Consider the following 20552-nt stretch of genomic DNA (forward strand, 5'->3'; position numbering starts at 1 on the left):
GAACAGCTCCTTAACACATTTTGCTGCATAAATAAGACTATAAAAACAATCTAAAATACTGTTACACAGGATTCTGGTTAGCTACTGTTCCTCAATTCTTTTCCATACCTATGTAAAGGGATAATATATACATGAGAGACTTGCATTTCAAAGTGGAACAAATGTAATTCGCACAATACAAAATAAACCCAACATTACCTTGTCCTCAGTTGTAATTTAGCTGGTCATTTTTTTGCAAGTGCTATTGTTTCTGTAATCTTGGCTTGATCCTTGACTAGCTATGGAATTAATTTCTTTAAGCACAAAGGAAATAAGACAGTGATTTGAACAGTAATGAATTATGGGGCACTTAAGTCTCAAATTAGTAGTTATAATAACAAATGTTTATTATTTTTCGTAATGCCGGAGAACAATTAAGCCACACGATCACCAAGGTAATGAGTGTGATTAAATAACACCCGGAATGGTTCTTCTGTTCCCTAGATGGCCGATTTTTTAAATAGATTTTTTTGATTAGCAAGTAGACTTCTGTTTTATTAATAGTTTGTTTTATTAAGGCAAAGAACAGAACACTGCTTCTCTCTTAATAACGTGAAGGGAATAATAGCAGCAATAAAGGGGAGTAAAGTCACTCACAAAGCAACTATGTGAAACATTTGACAATTAAGAAAAAATATGAAACATTTAACTCTTCTTCTTAAGCCATCCTTTAGGATTTGCTTCTATTCCAATCTCGTGGGTTCTGAGTTGACTACTGAGGCCAAATTGGGATGAGAGGCACAGCCACAGATGGGACAGAAATTCTTAACGACGCGCACGTATTAGCATCGGCCTTTGAATCGAAGTGTTTTGTCTGCATCTTTATGTTTTCTTTAACTAGTGACCACAGTTTTGAATCTGCATCAGTTAAATATGACATTATGAATGGCTGTCCCCACTGGTACCATGATTATAAAACTGAAAGGGTCACAATTTCAGTGTATTGCTATAGAAAAACAAGTGCGTAGCTGGCATGTACCCAAACACCTGTTGTTTGTATTTTATTGCATAGGTATATGAGCATCAAGATGGAAGCAAATCTCTGAAACTAGGGGACTTTGGCCTTGCCACGGTAGTAGATGGGCCTTTGTACACTGTCTGTGGAACACCTACATATGTGGCTCCGGAAATAATTGCAGAGACTGGGTATTGTACCATATGAATATGCTTACCATGTACAAATATCCTCCTCTCAGCAATACATTTAAGTATTTTTGCATGTTCTATTATGATTTCCATTTTTTTTTTCATTTTTCACCAGAATTGAAATACTTGTCTACGTTTCCTTTGATATCAGCTGTCCTATGCCACATCAAACAGGAGGCTAGATTTCTTTTATAGAACTAAATAATAATGCCATTTAATTGTGAATGACTTCATGGACAAACTTGAACTTTCTGTCAAGGTTCAATAAATAGAATTCAGGAATTCTGAGCAATGTTCTTCCCTTCCCTAACCCAAGAATGTAAGGCAGTTGTAGCAGCACAAGAAGGGTATGGAAAAAGGTGATAACAGAATGAGGTTTAATATCACCAGCACATATTGTGAAATTTGTTAACTTTGCAGTAGCGGTATCATGCAGTACATAATAATAGAGAAATAAAATAGTTAAATAGCAAAAATAAAGAAATCAAAGAAGTAGGGAGGTGGTGTTCACAGGTTCAATGTCCATTCAGAAATCAGATGACAGAGAGGAAGAAGCTGCTCCTGAATCAGGGAGTGTGTGCCTTCAGGTTTCCATACCTACTTCCTGATGGTAGCAATGAGAAGAGTGAATGTCCTGGGTGATGTCCTTAATGATGGATCCCACTTTTTTGAGGCACTGCTCCTTGAAGTAGCCGCAATCCCCCATATCAGACTCTGATGCAGCCAGCCAGAATGCTCTTCATGGTGCATCTGTAGAAGTTAGGGAGAGGATATCAAGATGGATGAGGTGACATCTGCCTTGAAAATTATTAAGGAGGTCCTGGCAGTCAGATTGATCCCAAAATACTGAGGTAAGCAAGTGAGGAAATAGCTGCGAGACCTGCAGAGATCTTTGATTCCTCCTCATTAGCCTCAGCTGAGGGTCCAGAAGAATGAATAGTAGTCATTAGCCACTGCTGTTCCTTTGATTAAGAAGGGAAACAGGGCCAAGCATGGAAACTGTAAACTGATGAGTCTTACATCAGTAATAGGGAAATATTGGAGAAGATTCTGAGAGACAGGATTTACTTGCATTTGGAAAATCATGGACTCATTAGGGAAAGTTGGCGTAGAACAAAGGGATTGCAGATCCATAATTTCTTGAAAGTGGCGTCACAGGCAGACAGGGATGTAAAGAGGGCTTCTGGTACATTGGCCTTCATAAATCAGGGCATTCTGTACAGGAGTTGGGATGTAATATTGAAGTTGTGTAAAGCGTTGGTGAGGACAAATTTAGAATATTGTGTGCAGCTTTGGTCACAGGAAAGGTATCAACAAGATCGAAAGGGTGTGGAGTAAATTTACAAGGATATTGTGAGGACTTGAGGATCTGAGTTATAGGGAAAGGTTGAATAGGTTATTCTCTGGAGCATAGGAGAATGGGGGGAGATTTAATAGAGGTATACAAAATTATGTGGGGTATAGGTAGGGTAAATGCAAGCAGGCTTTTTCCACTGGGTTGGTTGAAACTAGAACTAGAGATCATATGTAAGGATAAGGTGTGAACCTGAGGGGAACTTCTTCTTTCAGAAGCTGTTGCAAGCGTGGAGTGAGCTGCCAGTGGAAGTGGTGGATGTGGGTTCAGTTGCAAAATTTAAGAGAAGTCTGGTTAAGTACGTGGAGGGTTATGGTCCAGGTGAGGGTGGATGGGACTAGGCGTAACAACAGTTAGGAATGGACTAGATGGGCAGAAGGGCCTGTTTTGCTGCTGTAGTTCTCTATGACTGTAAACTTGAACTGTTTTCTGTGGAACATTAAAAGCTGAGGAACGACATGATAGCTGTATACAAGATTATGAAAGGCCCAGAAAAGGTAGAGAGAGTTGTTTCGTTGAGTAGAAATATCAAGATTTAAGGCTGAAGAAGGAAAGTTTAAACTGTGAGGCAAGTTGTTCAACTCAGGGAGTGATAAGTACTGAGAACATTCTGCCAAGAGAAGCTAAAATTAGAAAGGTATAAAAAGCCTTTAAAACAGCAACATTGATGAGGCATGAACAAGCAGGGAAAAGAGTGAAATGGACCATGTGCAGGCATGGTTCATTTCACTCTAATCTTAGGTGAGTTGAGTTTAATTTGGCATCATAGTTGGCATAAATATAATGAGAGAAAGGATTTGTGCCTTTGCGATACTCTATGGTCATCATCTCTATTGAATTTATTTTTCATGTACTCAGCAGCTGTTTCTGACCTCTTTTAAATTTGTGAATATTTTTAACTTTCACATGCTAAGTGCAACCCACTCAGAACTGAGTTTATTGCATGACTAAACAAAAACTAAAATAGAACATTTTTTTCTTTTTTAAAACTAGCTTATGTAAACTCTGCAGAGAATTTATCCCTGTAAAATAAGGCTACTCAGTTCTGATCATGTTAGAAAAGCAATGCTCCTACTTCAGTGGGACATTTTTCATTATACATACAAACACTCTCATGGCAACTTTAATCCAAATTTAAGGGATCATTTAAATTTTGCATTAAGACAGCTGATTTACTTTCTAGGAGAGAAGAAGCTTATTGATTTAAAGCTAGGTGGTGTAAGTGAAAGGAAATACTTCTCTCGCTGTTTTACTATCAGTGTATTGCCTTTGAAGTGGTGGATCAGTACTTACAGTCAGAACCTGATTTACTCACCTAATAAACAACAAATGGGCCAGCAACAGCTACAGCACAGAATTTAAATGAAGAGTGCTCTGTCTGAGAGAGAAAGGATAAAAATGCGTTTGAATACAGTGCAGCACGAATTAATATTCTCAACATAGTCTATAGGACATTGCATGAGCCTTGTTAGTGATCCATATTGAAATATGAGTTTTGCAGATTTTTGTTCTAACATCTATACATATCTAAATGAGTTTTTATTTTCATAGGTACGGACTGAAGGTGGATATTTGGGCTGCTGGCGTGATCACTTACATTCTGCTCTGTGGTTTCCCTCCATTTCGTGGGTATGTACTGTGCAGATGATTTCGTTTTTAGCTTTTCAGTTCATTTTTGTGGATATTGTGGGACATTGCTGAACATGGACCTTGCTTTTTTTCTTTATTTAAATGGATTTAAAAAAGCAAGTTTTAACATTTTTAACAAATTTTAACACTTTCACAGGAAGACATTAAATAGCAGCTTTAACATTGAGGCTGAGATGGACATGAAATATTACTGAGCTGTTTAAGGATGTTTTGTGACAGATAATTGATCACTTGGTCAAACAGCTTTATTTTGAAGGAGAAGCTTATAGAACAGAGACGTGGGGCGGTCTAGTAAGGTTATTTCAGGTTTTTTATGTGTATGTATAAGACTGTAGACCACAACATTGGGAGGAGTGTAATGGAAAGTCAAGAGTCTGCATTTGGTGCACTGCAGATATCTCGGAGAATTGCTGAGGTTAGAATGAAAAGGACAAACGTGGTGAAGAGAATTTCAAAATCAAGCTTTTTGTTTAATAATAGGATTGTAGTGAGAGATCTAAAAATATAACAATGCCAGCTGAGCCAGAAAGAGAAACCGGGTGATCAACACATTTTTGGGAAAAAAATCAAAACTGATCTTAATGACAAGATGAGTAATAATGTATGAGAGTGCAATAAAGAGTGAGGGCGTAATAGTGTAATTAGAGATGTAAGTGCAGGGCTAGGGCATTAAAACTGAAAATGGAAAAATAGCATATTTTTAGTTTTGTTTTAAATTATTATTCGGCAGTAGTTTGTAATTGCTTTCATTGTGTACATGCTCATATTTTATATTAAATTGATTTAAATTCTCTTTCAAAATTGACGCATACTAGTATAATTCTGGAATGAATGAGGGCATATGAGGTTGATAGGTATCTGTGGACCTGCAATCATTGTCTTATTATCTCAATCAAGTATGAATTTATCTCTTTCACTTGGTCAGATTGCTCCCCAAATTCCTTACAGAACAGCTATGAATAATCACTCACTTAATGCAGAGTTGATAATTCATCATCTTCATATAATTATTCACAGGTTCAGCTGAAGTTCATAATAGTAAAAGACAGCTGCAATTGGCTACTGATGAGATACATTGTGTTATATTTGATGAGTTAAGAGAAATGATATATAACCATCAAGAATGTATAACAACTTCAATCATGCGACTGCTACAGTCTTATCACAAGATCATAAATCAATGAATTACCTGAATTATGCAGTATTTTATTTCTATAATTTAGATCAAGTAGACTATTTTTGCTGATGTTAAGTTGTGACGGACACATAGAACTTAAAAATATGACCTTCTGCTGTGTCCTGAAAAACTAGTTCATGTGCATGGGTACTTCAAACTGTTTTCAAGCTACTTAGTTCATTTTATTGACATATGATGCTATAGCAGATTTTAATTGAGGATACTTTTTACCGAACAAAAAACTGAACAAAATCCCAGTGCCTGTAGACAATATAGAAATCAGGCTTGGCAAATGCAAAGGAACATTTCAGCAATTTTTTTCCAATGTGAAGTGGAGATGTGTGAACTTATTTTTATCTACCATTTCAAGCTCTGATGATAATAGATGGCAATCAGCAGAGCATTGTTAAAACAAAATGCCAGAAAACTGTCTTGAAGCTGATCTTTACCTTCAGAACTGTATTTGATGTATTTAACGGCAGTTTTCATTTCAGTCTTGGTATGACTTTCTACCTTGTAACACTTCAAGTTGTTTAAGTACTTTGGGTAAATCACTTCAGTGAAGTAATACATTTGCTGTCATAGAATTAATGGGCTGAATGGCCTCTTGCACTGGTATTTTGTCATTTAATTTCTACTCTGTTCCATTAATATCAGAATCCAAAACTACAGCTTGCTTACATATAGTTTTGTTAAAATGTAGTACAATATGGTATAATGATATGCTATTTTATTCTATTCTAGAGCACTTTTGTGACACTAATTACTAATCCTGGAAGCACACTGAATGGATAAGCAATAAGAATATTAAATAACTGTTACAATTATGATAGTAAAGAAATAGAGATTTGTTTTAATATAGCATTTGATCTGTTATTTTTGCAAAGCTCTAACAAGTTATGAAGTGACGATATATTATACTGAACAGATACTGGCTACAGTAACCTTACTGTTGGATTTGTTAAATCCTGTGTAGTTAAGCCCATTTCCAGCTACTTAAGCCCATAATAAAGAAAAATAGTACAGCAGAGTACAAAGATTTTCAAAGATGCTATTTTTGGTAGAGATGTTAAACTGAGTGTCAGAAGTCTTCATCACAATAAACCGTCACGTAACCAGCAGAGAAAGATAAACTGGTCCTTCAGCTTCTTAGTTGAGACTTCCCTGTATGGAAATCATACAGATGTAATTCATTGACCACATGCACTGTGTAAATTGATATTTATTTTCAGTGTTTGCGGCCATTGCAAACAGTTATCATCGATTAAGTCTATTATTTTGACAATCAGTTCTACAGCAAAATTACTTTGCTTCATTTTTTAAAAGGTACAGACTGCTGTTGGACAGCTCCGTGAACATCAGCCACAAGCTGCCACCAAATTCCGATAGGTGTGAATTTAATAAGGGTACCAAATAACAACCTTGGTGAAAATAACTGGGAGTAACTTAGTTTAAACAACAGATCAGAATCAGAATCAGGTTTATTATCACTGGCATATGTTGCGAAATTTGTTAACTTTGCAGCAGCAGTACAATGCAATACAAAATGATATAGATGAGTTTATTTGTGAAATCCTCCAGAAACCCTACTAAAAACAAGTTGTGTGACCGCTAATCAATGATATAATCCATGGGATTTCTGAGATAATGTGTTTTATCAGTTACATTAATGCTCAGGGTGTTAATTTGTGCATCCTATTCCTTCAGAATAAATAGTTCTGGGTAATTTTTAGATATCAACTGCTTGTCTATTTTGGGAAAGAGGCTCAAAACCAAGAAGTTCTTGAAAACTGCATTGTCTTTTGATAAAGTTAGTTATTTGATGATGTGTCCTGGTGAATACGTTATATGCAAGCCAGCGTAGTATGAAATGGAGAGCAAGCTGTTCCCATGCAGCAGGCTCCCTCTCTCCATGCAATTGGTGAATCCAAAGAAACGGCAGAGACTGATGCAGTTCGGCACCAGCGGCATCTCAGGAGTTGTCAGTCAACATTGAATTCAATGTAGCACTGCCTTAGGGACTCCAGCTCCGGGTTTTTCCCTCAAGGCTTACTCCCAAAGCCTTTCCCATGAGTATGTTTAGCTGCATAGCAGCGGAGGTTTGAGGTCAAAGTTTTCCTTCTCTTACATAAACTGCTAGCCATGGCTGACGAGCTCCGTCTGCCCAAAGAGCTGGTTTTAAAGCAACAGTAACCCTCCTTTGCCCCTTTTCCTGTCAGTAGAAACAGTTCTGTTAGGTTTGGTACCTAAGCCACACGTGAAGGCCAGGAGCTGGACTTGTCAATGGCTATTTGAGCTGCACGCCATTGGGAGCATTTAATAGGTGGTGAAAACTTATCCCCACTACCTCCCTTGGCTATGACGACCCTAAGGAACCACTTAGCTACCATGATGGTAGAATATTTTGTGAATTAGGTATGTCATTCAAAGATGTTACTGCTCAATAGCATCATACCCTATTTTATGAGCTCAGCAAGAGACCAGAAGTTGTGCATAGAGGTAAAAGTTGTCAATTTCAAAGCTAAATGTTAAAGTACAAATTGGATTCCTTCACCTAAGATATGTGGATAATTTTTTTAGGGGTAATAAGTAAAGTTCATTTGCTTCAGAGCTCATTCGAAATAGTATTGTCAGTATTTCAATAAAAGTTCTAAATAACTTTCAGTATGACACTTTAATGAGCTAAAATAATGGGATAAGTTCACTAAACTGTTTGAAAAAGTTCACTGAATGCTCCCTGCTGTGATTCTAAAGCAATGTAAATTTTCATTTAAAATTGAATATTAATTTATATCATCTCTTGTGATCCACTGAATACAGAGTAATGCCCATGATAATGCCACAACCATAGCCTTCTCCCCATACCTGTCAAAACTACCTTGCAACATGCTTCTCCTTGCAACTTTATCAAGATTTCTATCAACAGATTCCAAAAGGACATAAGACCCATTGAGTTCTGTGCCATTCCTTCACGGCTCATTTATTATTCCTTTCAACTCTATTCTCCTGCCTGCTCCCCACAGCCTTTGATGCCCTGAACCAAGAACCTATCAATCTCCACTTTAAATATATGCCCTCTGGCTAAAGAAATTCCTTCTAGTCTCTGTTCTAAATAGACATTTGTATATTCTGAGGCTATGCCCTATGGTCCTAGACTCCCATACTATGGGAAACCTCCTCTGCATATCCACTCTATTTAGCCTTTCATTATTCAATAGGTTTCCTTTATAAATAAACCAAAGAAAGTTTTAGACTCCCCTGTACTGGGCGACAGTTCATCTTTCAATCCTCCCCTTCCTACCACTATTTTTGACAGAATTATCTGGACTTAGTGCATGGATCCCAAGATCGCTGTCCTCAACTTCAATATTGCCTACCCTTTCTAGACACCTCCACTAATCATATCTCTACTCTTAACTGATCTCTGCTGCTGAGAGATAATCCTCCTGTTCACCTTAGGTCGCTATCATTAGCTATTATTATAAGTGCCCACAAACTATGAGATGTGTAAGGGTTCTATCCCTAAGAACTGTCTGTAAGCTGATTTCTTCTTAAGTCAGAATCATTGGTTTTTCATATCAAATTGTTCCATGTACACTTGCTTTAATTCTTTAATTTCATTGAATAATCACCATAATGCTACCCATATATAAGATAATGGAATGTATCCAGTCAATAATGAATTTCATGAAACATTCTTTTATTAATACTAGATTGAAAAACACTTTAAAAACAAAGGGAGCATTTCCATAATTCGATTTTTGTTACTCAGGTCGTTCATAACCCAAGCTAATGTCCTTTGAAAAAGTTTTACTATAACCATTCCCCAACACCTTGCTGTTTTAAAAGCACTCCTATCACGGCTTACCTTTATCCCTTCAGAGCCTTTTTAGTTCTCCTTGAGCAAGTACTTTGATAAATCTTAGTAGTGCATTGTAATAATGTTGGAATCATTCATGCTTCAGAAATGCTTCAGAAATGCCACTATCGTAAAATGTCAATAGTCTGCTATTTCAATGTTCGAAATCCTGATGGTTCAGCATTTGGTTCACACAGTGCAGCTTCACATCTTGCTCCTGTTAAGCACAATGGAGCCACAGTTTCTGCACTTACTTTAAACTTACAAGGTTTGCTGGGTAAATTATTATAATATACTGTACATTCTGTAATAACTAAAGTAATTGAATTTAAGTATGTTGGAATATTAATTTGAATAACATCCGAAAATCTGCTGGTCTACCGTCACTGAAGTCCTCAGTTTGCTGGATTAGTGAGGTTTTAGTGTATTACAGTAACAGCAACATTTGGATAAAATGTTTGAACAAATAATATTAAAATTTTTTTTCACTGATTCTACATTTCTATTTCTATTATCTTGGGAAAAGCAACTATTTTGCTATCTAACTTTAACATTAGGATGTGAAAGTTTCCAAAACTACATTCACTGTGTTTCTTCTATATGGGAAATAGCTTTCTACCCATTTTAAAATCTCATGTTTGGAGATTTATTAAAAGCATTACATTAAGTAATTTTATATCTTTAGCTTCCTTTCCCACAAATGTTATATTTTTCATGAACATCTTTAAGGAAAAGCAATAAACTAAAGGTGATGTTATTTACAGGCATAGCAATGATCAGGATGTCCTATTTGATCAGATACTGATGGGACACCAAGAATTTCCATCACCATACTGGGACAATATTTCAGACTCTGCAAAAGTGAGTATCTGCTAATTAACAAGAAACTATGCCAATGTAATGATTTGCTTGAAAGCTAAACATATTTTCTTCATTGCTGTGCATGTGTAAAGGTACTTTTGTGGTTATAGACATATACGTATGTGGGGGAGATTTTGTAGATGTTAGATTAGAACCTGACTACCAAACATATTAAAGCCAAAATACATAAGATCGTATCAATATTATAAAAGATTTAAGTCATACAATAGATGCACCATGATTTCATTCCAACATGGAGCTATATTTTAAACCAACCTTTTGAAAAATTCATGAACTTACCTAAAACTACTTCAGGAGATTTTAAATGCTTCTGCTTGGAAGTGTGAGGTTTCAAGATCATGGGTACTCTGAGGAATTGAAACTGATCAAACATGCTTGCAGACAATGTAGAGAGATTGTGTTACACAAAAATGGGTGCAGTCAGTCTTTTGTTTTTGAGTGTTTACTATCTTTGAGCACACTGTACATACACATTTCTGAGGCAAACGTGCTGAATGCCATTTGTGAGGGTATTGTCAAGGTCATAATGAATATCTGAAGATAGTACGTAGAGCAGACAGTTCACGCTCTGATCAAATGCCAGCATGGCCTTTTATTATCAGAAATTTATTATTGCTCTTGCTTGGTAAGCTATTTACAAGCAGTAGATGCTGAAAATTCAGACATTAATTGATTTCTCTGACCTTTGATGTGATCCTCTCGGTGTTCAGTGGTTTCTGTATTTGTCACGTTGCCTGAGTTGACAGAGTGATCTGGCAGGTGTTGAAGGACTTTGTGTTACATTGAAGGCTTCTGCACAAGTTAGTTGCACGTGTACAGCGTGTGCCTTTATTACCACCTGGAGCCACATGCATAACCACAAACCAAAACAAGGGCTCATCTGTCTGTCAGAATGATTGTAGTTAAAATCTTCCATGAGTTTAGTTCCTTTCATGCTGGAGTTGGAAGAATTTGTAAAATGTTGTAATTTGTCAATCAGTGTTGAGTAGAAGAATTCATTCCCTAGTCTAAGGACAACAATGGGTTTTGCTCTTTCGATAGAACATATGGAGAATGTGGAATTCCAGTGATGTGTGTAGCACGCTCCATATTTTAGTCCTGCCCTGTGCCAGATTTGAAAGGGATTCCATCACATCCCTTTGATGCACAATCAATAACTCACTCTGAGACGAAAGGCGAGACATCAATTTTATTGACTGGAAGAAGGAACAAGCAGTGAGTGACCACCATACTACATCCTGGAGACTGAGGGAGGAGCAGTGTCTCCAATCGCCTTTATACAGGGGTCTGTGGGAGGAGCCACAGGAGCAGTCAGCAGGGGGCGTGTCCGGACAGGTATATGTAGTTCACCACACCCTTAACATACAGCTGGTCTGAAATAATAGCCAGTCAATCCTGATAATCGGGTCCTGACAACAGTCCAATAACCTCCATTCTGCTAAAGTCAGGTGAGTCAGCTGTGGGAAAGCAATTCCTGGTTACTAGTGATAAAGACTGTGTGCTAATATTGTGTCTGATAATTTAATGCACCAAATATTCACATGACATTGCAGAATGTGAAGAATGAAAGCCTTCCTGCCTCTGAAAATGTGTTGGTCTGTTGTATCTACTGTCTGCACTGCTCTGGAGGAGCTTAGCATTCCTCAGGAGAGCGGATGGCAAGTCCTGTGATCTGCTGTTTGCCGAAGGGCCTTAATATCATGAGGGCTCAGCCTTTGTACAAACTGCAAGGCAAAAATACAGAAGTGTCTCTTTCTTTGGTGCAAAAATTTAAAGTCAACCATAAAAAATGTGAAACCAAATTCATGAATGAAAACCTGCCATTTTTATTCAAATGTAACTACTCACCCCTGCACAATTCTTTAGTGTCTGTCCAACTATGTATATACACACCAGAGCAACACACACAAAATACTGGATGAAGTCAGCGTGTCGGGCAGCATCGGTGGAAATGAGTAGACAGTTGATGTCTCGGGCCAAGACTCCTCTTCTTCGAGTCCTGAAGACGGGCCTTGGCTGAAATGTTGACTGTTTATTCATTCCCATAGATGCTGTCTGGCCTGCCGAGTTCCTCCAGTGTTTTATGCATGTTGCTTTGGATTTCTATTACCTGCAGGCTTTCTCATGTTTTTACATATATATATATACACACAACTCCACCATCTGCAGCATGGCTGATAGGTGGCTGCTGAACTCCAGGTGGTATTAGAGAGCAAGTTTCAGCAGGCTGCCGATTGTAGCATTGGCTTGAATGCTGCCTAGCTGGTTGATAGGCATTTGTCAGAGCTACAGCAGGGCTGGAAGAATAATAATAATCTTCACTGAAAAACATAGCTGACTTGTGGTCCATGGAGCCAATGACATTGCACTGTGTTTGTGCCTCACGTATCTGGTTAGTTGATAGATTGCTGGATTGCAGTGATGTCTGCAAATCCTTTTACAAACTCCAATCTGCATCCCAGTGACAGTCATCTGACCTTGGATAATACAGACTGAGCTTCCTTTACAGTAAGGCCATAAGACATAGGAGCAGAATTAGGCCATTTGGCCCATTGACTCTGCTCTGCCATTCCATCATGTCTGATTTATCATCCTTCTCAACCCCATCCTCCTGACTTCACACCATAACCTTTGACACCCCTACCGATCAAGAACTAACCAACTTATTACCCATTGCGCTGCTGGCACTTAAGGCAACAAAGAAGGCCCTCCGTCGCTGGCGGTGTTCAGGGCTTCCTCTCGGTTTTCACTTCTGTCAGTCATGCAAGTCCTGTCACGCTCAGATGTAGAAGAATTCTTCATTGCTGTTTCCGTAGCAATTTTATTTTACCAGTCAGAGTTGTTAGCCCTGAGCTGAACCCCTGAACCTGGAGGACCAGTGGACCACTCTTAATCAGCCCCTACCCTTTGAACTTTTTGGTATGGGCAACCCTACCAACAGCCAAAGCATAAAGCCCTGACTCCAGCCAACATAGCTCTCTGAGCCATTGGGACACGTAACCCTCCAAACCGTACCAAAGTTGTGGTCCATTTATCAACTTCAGTTTTAAATATTCCAAATGACTTGGCCTTCACAGCAGTCTGGCAATGAATTCTATAGATTACCACACTCTGGCTAAAGAAATCACTCCATATCTTTGTTCTAAATCCTGCTATTCTGAGGCTGTGCCCTCTGTTCCTAGACTCCTCCACTATAAGAAACACCCTCTCCATGTCCACTGTATCTAGGCCTTTCAATATTCGATAGGTTTCAATGAGATACCCCCTCATTCTTCTAAACTCCAGTGAGTACAGGCCCAGAGCCATCAAACACTCTTCATTCAGTACTGAGACATTACGTAGTTCTGGATAGTCTGATGCCTCATTGTGATTGAATCCACAGATTTTCAAGTTAGTGCTTCCTACCTGGAAAGTATAACTTACAAACTCTGTACAAGGTCCTGTACAAAGTGCCCCACAGAAAGGATAGTTGAAACCTGAAATTCCCACCCTTGAAAGGGGGAAGGGGGAGGGGTTAGCAGAATGAGAGAAGTGCCCTTTTCTTCTAGGTTGGTCCAAGCCCCTTGCCAGAGCTCTATGCAGGTGTATTGTATTAGTAAGTGCAAGTGAGTGTGTGGCTTACAAAATGGGGTCAAGTAATGACTAAAATAAACACACTAAATCAGGGGTGTCAAACTCATTTTAGGTCATGGGCCAGATTGAGAAAAATGCGACTTCATGCGGGCCGGATCAGTTGTGCACACGCACGTGCTCCCACAGCTTTCGTTGCCTTCATTTTTTCAACCTGCTCTCATGTGTCTCAGTCTCTGCTATATCTAAAATTGTTTCACTTTACGAATTTCGTTTTTTATGAAGCAGATTGCCTAGCAAGCATTCTTTTTATGATTGGTATTAACTTGCGGACGTAGATTACAAGAAAGTAGGCAACGAGAAAGAAACGATGCTATTTCGGCTTTGTTTTGGGAGCCATACCTTTTCCATTAATAAACCGTTTGAAATCAAGCATTAGCAAACACAAGTGTAGACGTAAGGCAAGCGCGAGCAATGCACTGGCAGTGCATTGTGGGATTTGTAGTATTAGCGGTGCATGCAATATACCGGTGGGCCAGCTCTAATAGAAAAAAAATTTATTCATTAATGATATTCAGGAAATAAACCAGGGAAACTGAATAAACACTAAAAACCCTGAAAACCTGGTACCTGAATAAACTCAGCACTAGCCATATCATACGCCATAGCTGCTTCGATTACTGGGGCCAGCTTTAATAGTAATTAAATATTATCTCGCGGGCCAAAGATAATTCCACCGTGGGCCGGATTTGGCCCGCGGGCCTTGAGTTTGACATATATGCACTAAATGCTGAGTACCTCCAGCATTTTGTGTGTTGCTTGGATTTCCGGCTTCTGCAGATTTTCTTGTGTCAAGTACTGACTAGTGTGGTTCCTGTGATTCTAACCTGGTGGACATTAGTCTGTCATCCTAGCGCTGGGGTACAATTAGACAGGCCACAGGACTGCATTTGTACAATGCCGGAGTATTGGACAGGTGGGTGTGAGTACTGGTTACCATTCAGATTCCCTGCTCTCAGTGTCAACCATCTGCTGCAGTAGTAACAAGCAAAATTTGGATGTCTCAGGGTGGGTGGGGAAGTAACAATTAGATGGGGAGTCATTGCAGTTGTGACATTGACGTTCAGGAAGCACTTCAGTTAGTTTTCACGGTGCTCTGATTCCCCCAGCCTCAGGGTAATATGTCATTGTGGCTTCAGTTTGTGTTGGGAAAGCTGAGGTCATGTTACTGCCTTGGATTTACTGTGATTTAATTCAAAAATTACAAAAATCTACAAAAATGTTTCTCAGCCATTCACTGCATTTAAAAGCTATTATTACTTCACAGCACTACAATATACTAAAAAGCATTACACTGTTTAATAATTGATGGAAGAGTTTAATATGAACATCACTGACTGAAGTGGATGCAGAGAGTTAGAAAAGCATGTGAGATGATGTGGTTGTTTCCATATTCTCAAGAATGATTACTGATCCCATGGCAAGGATGACACTGATGTGATCATAAATCAATAATTAATTTAATTGAGCTCATTTACCTGGATACAAAAGCTAGACTTCCCTTTGACCTGACTCAATTTAATATTGATTTCTGAAATGTTTATATATAATAAAGGATGGAATGTACTGCACTAGAATGGCACTAGGTTTAATAAATGTAATATATTGTCGTTGGTAATTATATCAAATCTAACTGGCTAAGATGAATGGATTTTGAATAGTTTTCCAAATATCAGTAAACAGAACAATTGATTTTTAATTGACAAAGCAAAACATGCTGTAGTTAGGAGAACCAGACATATATAAACCAGCATAAAAGTAAAAAAAAAGAATTGATTATAAACATTGTTACTTTAAAATGAAATTGGAGCTGTGTATGTAGTTGTGATGGTTTAAAGATTTTGTCTGATGCACAAGAGCATAAATTGGCCCAATGTGTTGCCGAGTTCATTGAACACAGTGGTATGTTTCCACTTCTTTGAGCTTCATCGATTAATAGGTCCAAAATTTGGAATCTAAACATGACAGTGTTAACAAAGTTCTATTATTTAGGGCATTTCCAATTTTCAGTTACCAATAGGAAAAATAGTTGACTTTTTTACTGCTTTAAATAGATTATAGCAGTTCAGATCAAAAGTTCAACGTAATTGAAAACTTGGCAATCCAACAGCTCAACTTTAAGGCACATTCTGTAATCATCAGGAGAATAGTTTCATTCACCTGGCAGATATCTTCTAGAATGCTCGGTTTAAAACTTTGTCAGAACAATATTTCTGGAGTAAGTTCTTAAACATTTCACTGAAGTTGATTGGGAGGATCAAAAACACTGAAAAAAGCAATACGTGACTCAGATGTAGATTAATTGAAGGAAGTGAGGGAAGTGAGAGCTGTGTTGAAGAGTACCATATAGTTTGGCATTTATTTAAACTTAATCTAAATATATATGAAGACGTAACAGTTTGGTGACAGTATAGTGTCCTTTCTGCAGGGGTGTGCCCAAGAGTTCGTGTATGAATTGGAGTTGGTGGTGCTGAAAGGTGACTTGAAAGGGGTGAATAGAGCAGCAGAGGCAATAGCATGCTTAATATTCATTTAGTATATATATATATATATTTGTATAATGTGCTTTTATTTAAGGTATATCTCCAAAACTGGTCAAATTAAAATTCCTGTGCACACCCTTTGTATATCTGTTTTGTTATCTATTTCCTGATATAAGTACCTCTACGACTTAGGTTAGGAATAGTTGGCAATTATTATGAAATATGGAAGAATTGCTTTGCTGGACTAATGAATTGTTGCTTCCTAATGCTTTCCTTGCTGATTCAGGTAAATAGTTATCTCTAATCTTTGCGTGATATTTCATAATACCTATCTGGCATTTATTTTTAGGAGCTCATCACCATGATGCTTCAGGTTGATATAGAACTTCGATATTCTGCACAGCAGCTACTGGACCACCCCTGGGTGAATGTAAGTCTTGTTTACTGATGCTTTCATCATGTGCTTGCACAGAATATTTCAGTTTTATGACTGGTATATTTCCACAGCTGGAGGGATAGATGGACATGATGGCTAGATAATTGTGGTAATAATTCTCCTATGAAATATTACAGAAGTAGTTTGGGAATGTATCTCTATAAACAATGAAAAGGCAATGAAAACACAAGAATATGTCACAAATAGAGTTACACAATACTGCATAGTTTCATATCTTTGGCCTATTGCACAGCTGATGTACAAATGCCGATATTAGTCAGGATATTTTAATTAGAAGTATACTACTAGAAATACAATTCAGATAAATCATGTAATTCTATTGCACAGAAACGTGTAATTGCTGTTTTATCAGAATATCCATAGTGAAAAAGATATGCTGATAAGGTGTACTATCGTGCTTGAACTTAATTTTATGTACTGCGGGAATAATAAGTTCTTGATTTCAATTATTTTGCAGTAAATAGCATAATATAGTGTAAACTTAAAAATCATTATCTTGGAAGGAATGGGAAATATCTAAATTTCTTGTCATTCAGGGAAATGCCTTTGAGTCTATCTCAAATGGATGAAATCAAAGTGGACTCTTACCAGCTTTAAGGATAATGCATAACATTGATTAGGGAGTCCGATCTCAGATAGGCAAAGTTGAAAAATGAAATGAAATCTATATTATTTGAATAAAAATGCCCCTTTTTGTACTAATTGGGTATAAGGTGATGTAGGGCACTAATGTTCAATTTTTGGCCTACTGTTGGACAGTATGATAGGATACTTTAATCATAAGCTAACTGTTCATTATCTGACTTGCTGATGACAATGGCTGCTAAGTTCCTAAACCTATATTCTTTACCTGTTACAAAATATTAAAAAAGAACTTGCTACTCGGTTCTATATGATATTAGATTAAGATACTTAGGAAGTTTCAATAAATGTTCAAACAGATATTTTTCACTTAATGGCTGATTTTATGTTTGTTTTTCCTCTCTTCGTTTAGGATGACGGATTACCGGAAAATGAGTATCAGCTCTCAGTGGCAGGAAAGTTGCAGAAGCACTTCAATACAGGCCCCAAACCTAACAACACCACGGCTGGAGTGTCTGTGATAGCAGTAAGCATCAATAATAATTAACTATTTAAGCTCTTTCAATGAATACACCAAATCCAATTTTGTAGCGATCTTGACCAAAATCCAAAGACACTTGAAGTTTCCCTCCTGTATGCTCTGCACCAAGTGCCTACTTTTCTCCATCGTTCATGAGAGAGAAAATATAGAGTAAAATTCAAGGAAACCGTAACACACACCTTTTCAAGAAAGGTTGCTTTCTACACAGAGATATAAACAGGACATCCCCACCCCCACCTCAATTCACATAGCTTCATATAGTTTCTGTGGGCCAGCTAAATGGATACTCAATACCTTTCATGCATTTACCATTTTACTATTTCTATAGGATGCTGAATGGATGAAAAAGCCCTCTATGACTGGTCCAGTAGGAATTGCATGGAGGGCAGAGTGAACCAAACTTGAAAGATTGTTGTAATTTTCTGTCATCACGTTCTGTTGTATAGTTGTGGTTTAACATTTACTCAGAGGGGCAGACAGTGGCTGATCTTAACATACGTTGGCAGGTGGGAGTTGTGACAGAGGCTCTACCGGAAAAGGCTGCATCAGGAAATGAATGTACTTTCTTGTGTGAGCTTGCTTGTGTGAAAGATTTTGTCATGAGGCCACATGTCTTAATTTTAGCATTTAATCCATTAATATGTACTGACTGCTGGGTTTCCTGCTCTTGGGAAGCCAGCCACTGAAAGTGAGGAAGAACTGAATTTTGAAAGAATTGGATGATTTTATGGACTATTTATACACAAGTGGTAACAGGAATTTTGCTCCATGTCCAAAAAAAAACAGGGCTGCCTGGTAGATCCCACACACCCTCCCCCAAACACAAAAGGACTGGCCTTCTACCCTTCTCCACTAATCTAATTACCTCTCCTCATGCACAGCATCATCAAATCTCCAGAGATCTGATCTGAGAGGAGGACCTTTACTGCCTGACCTGTATCTTATCCCACAGCCACTGACAAAATGGACAAAATTAAATCCCACACAAAATATGAATAGCAGCCTATCTCAAAGTTACACTGAACTTACAGTGCCTTGAAACAGTATTCAGCCTCCACAACTATTTTCATACTTTTCTCTCTAGTTTTCTAAATTTAAATATATTGAAGTAGGAGTTTTTTGAGCTGATGTACAAAACATGGCGCATTAATTGAAATCAAAAGAAAAATTACAAAACCTGTCAACAATTTACTGAAAATTAAAAACCAAAACTGTGGGACTGATAAAGTATTTATCTCCTTTGTTTACTGCGTTAACTTTCCTCAGGTGTAATACTATATATTACCTTATCAACTCACCCAATTTGTCAATGTAGAAAACTGGAGGATCACCTGTTTCAATGAACACGTAGGAATAAACACACCGCTGTCTGCACGGTCCAACGATATGGTAGATTTTCAACAGACCAAACCAAAATGAAGACAAAAGAGCATTCAAGACAAGTCAGGGAAATGATAATAGAGAAGCACATATCTGGGGAAGGGTGCAATACCATCTCAACGGTACTGAACATGCCTTGGAGCTCAATGTAGTCCATTGTGAGGAAGTGGAAAGAATACAAAACCACAGTCTCACTGCCTGGCTCAGACTGCTCCTCTAAACTGAGTTGCCAGAGAAAAATGGCCCTTGCAAGACGGACTATGGTGATGCCAACAGTCACTCTGAGTGGGCTGCAGAAGTCAGTGGTTGCAACTAGAGGTGAAGTTTATGGCTCCACCATTTCTAAGGCTGTGTGCAAAAAGGGTATTTATGAAAGAGTGGCAAGAAAGAAGCTCTGGTTTTAAAAAAAAAACATATCCTTGCCCATAAAGACTTTGCTAAGTGTCACTTATAAGATACTGAAAGGATGTGGAAGGGAGATCAGATGAGACTGAAGTGGAAACTTTTGGCCTCAACACAAACTGATACATGTGATGTTAATCTAAAACTGCGCATCAGCCAGGTAACACCATCCCTGCTGTAAAGTATGGCGGAGGTAGCATCATTCAATTGGGAACTTCAGCAGCAGGGGCTGGCATCCTGGTCAGGATTGATGTGAATGCTGCTAAATACAGAGAGATCCTGGATAAAACCTGCTAGTCTCCACCAAAAAGCTTAAACTGGTGAGGAAGTTCCTCTTTCAGCGAACCCAAATCACACTGCCAGAGCAACCATGGAGTGGCTTCAAATGAAGAAAATTGATGTCCTTGAGTGCCCAGTCAGAGTCCTGACCTTAGCCTGATCAAGCATCACCTCAGGATTGCTCTCCGCCACCGCACCTCAACCAACCTGGCACAGCTTGAGTGATTTTATAAAGGGGAATGGGCAAATCTTGCTCCATCACGTTGTGCAAAGCTAATAGAGGTTTATCCAAAAAAGACTACTGGCTGTAGTAACTGTGAGAGGTGGTTCAAATAAGTACTGAGGAAAGGGAATGAAAACTTCTGAACTGCTGACATTGTAGTTTTTGAATTTTTAGTTTTTCATGCTTTACAATTTTCCCTGTATTAACATCCTCATTTAAATTGATCAGAATCCCTGGTTGTAATACCCATTTATGTGAACAACAGGTTGGGGTGAATACTTTTACAAGGTACTGTACTTCTTAAGAAGATTCAGATATATCCTGGTCTCTCATCCATGTTCTCTGTCCTGCCCTCTTACTCTCTACTCACCAAAGCAATTGCTGGAATAACCCTAGGAGTTGGAAAACGGGAATTACTGAACATTTAAAAGACGACTTTGACCATTTTATATAAATATAGAAGTGTTT

The 20552-nt window shown here is 38.1% G+C and overlaps 1 protein-coding gene across 1 annotated transcript in view; it reads left to right on the forward strand.

Moving 5' to 3' along the window:
• dclk1a (doublecortin-like kinase 1a) overlaps positions 1-20552 on the forward strand; it is a 278189-nt gene that overhangs the window by 221871 nt on the left and 35766 nt on the right. The window contains exons 11-15 of the mRNA XM_059963285.1: positions 1052-1185; positions 4091-4168; positions 9990-10086; positions 16570-16650; positions 17672-17785. Of these exons, the coding sequence (XP_059819268.1) occupies positions 1052-1185; positions 4091-4168; positions 9990-10086; positions 16570-16650; positions 17672-17785 (504 nt within the window). The remainder of the gene's footprint in view (positions 1-1051; positions 1186-4090; positions 4169-9989; positions 10087-16569; positions 16651-17671; positions 17786-20552) is intronic.

The sequence above is a fragment of the Hypanus sabinus genome, chromosome 3 (genome assembly GCF_030144855.1).
Source record: "Hypanus sabinus isolate sHypSab1 chromosome 3, sHypSab1.hap1, whole genome shotgun sequence".
NCBI classification, from domain to species: Eukaryota; Metazoa; Chordata; class Chondrichthyes; order Myliobatiformes; family Dasyatidae; genus Hypanus; species Hypanus sabinus.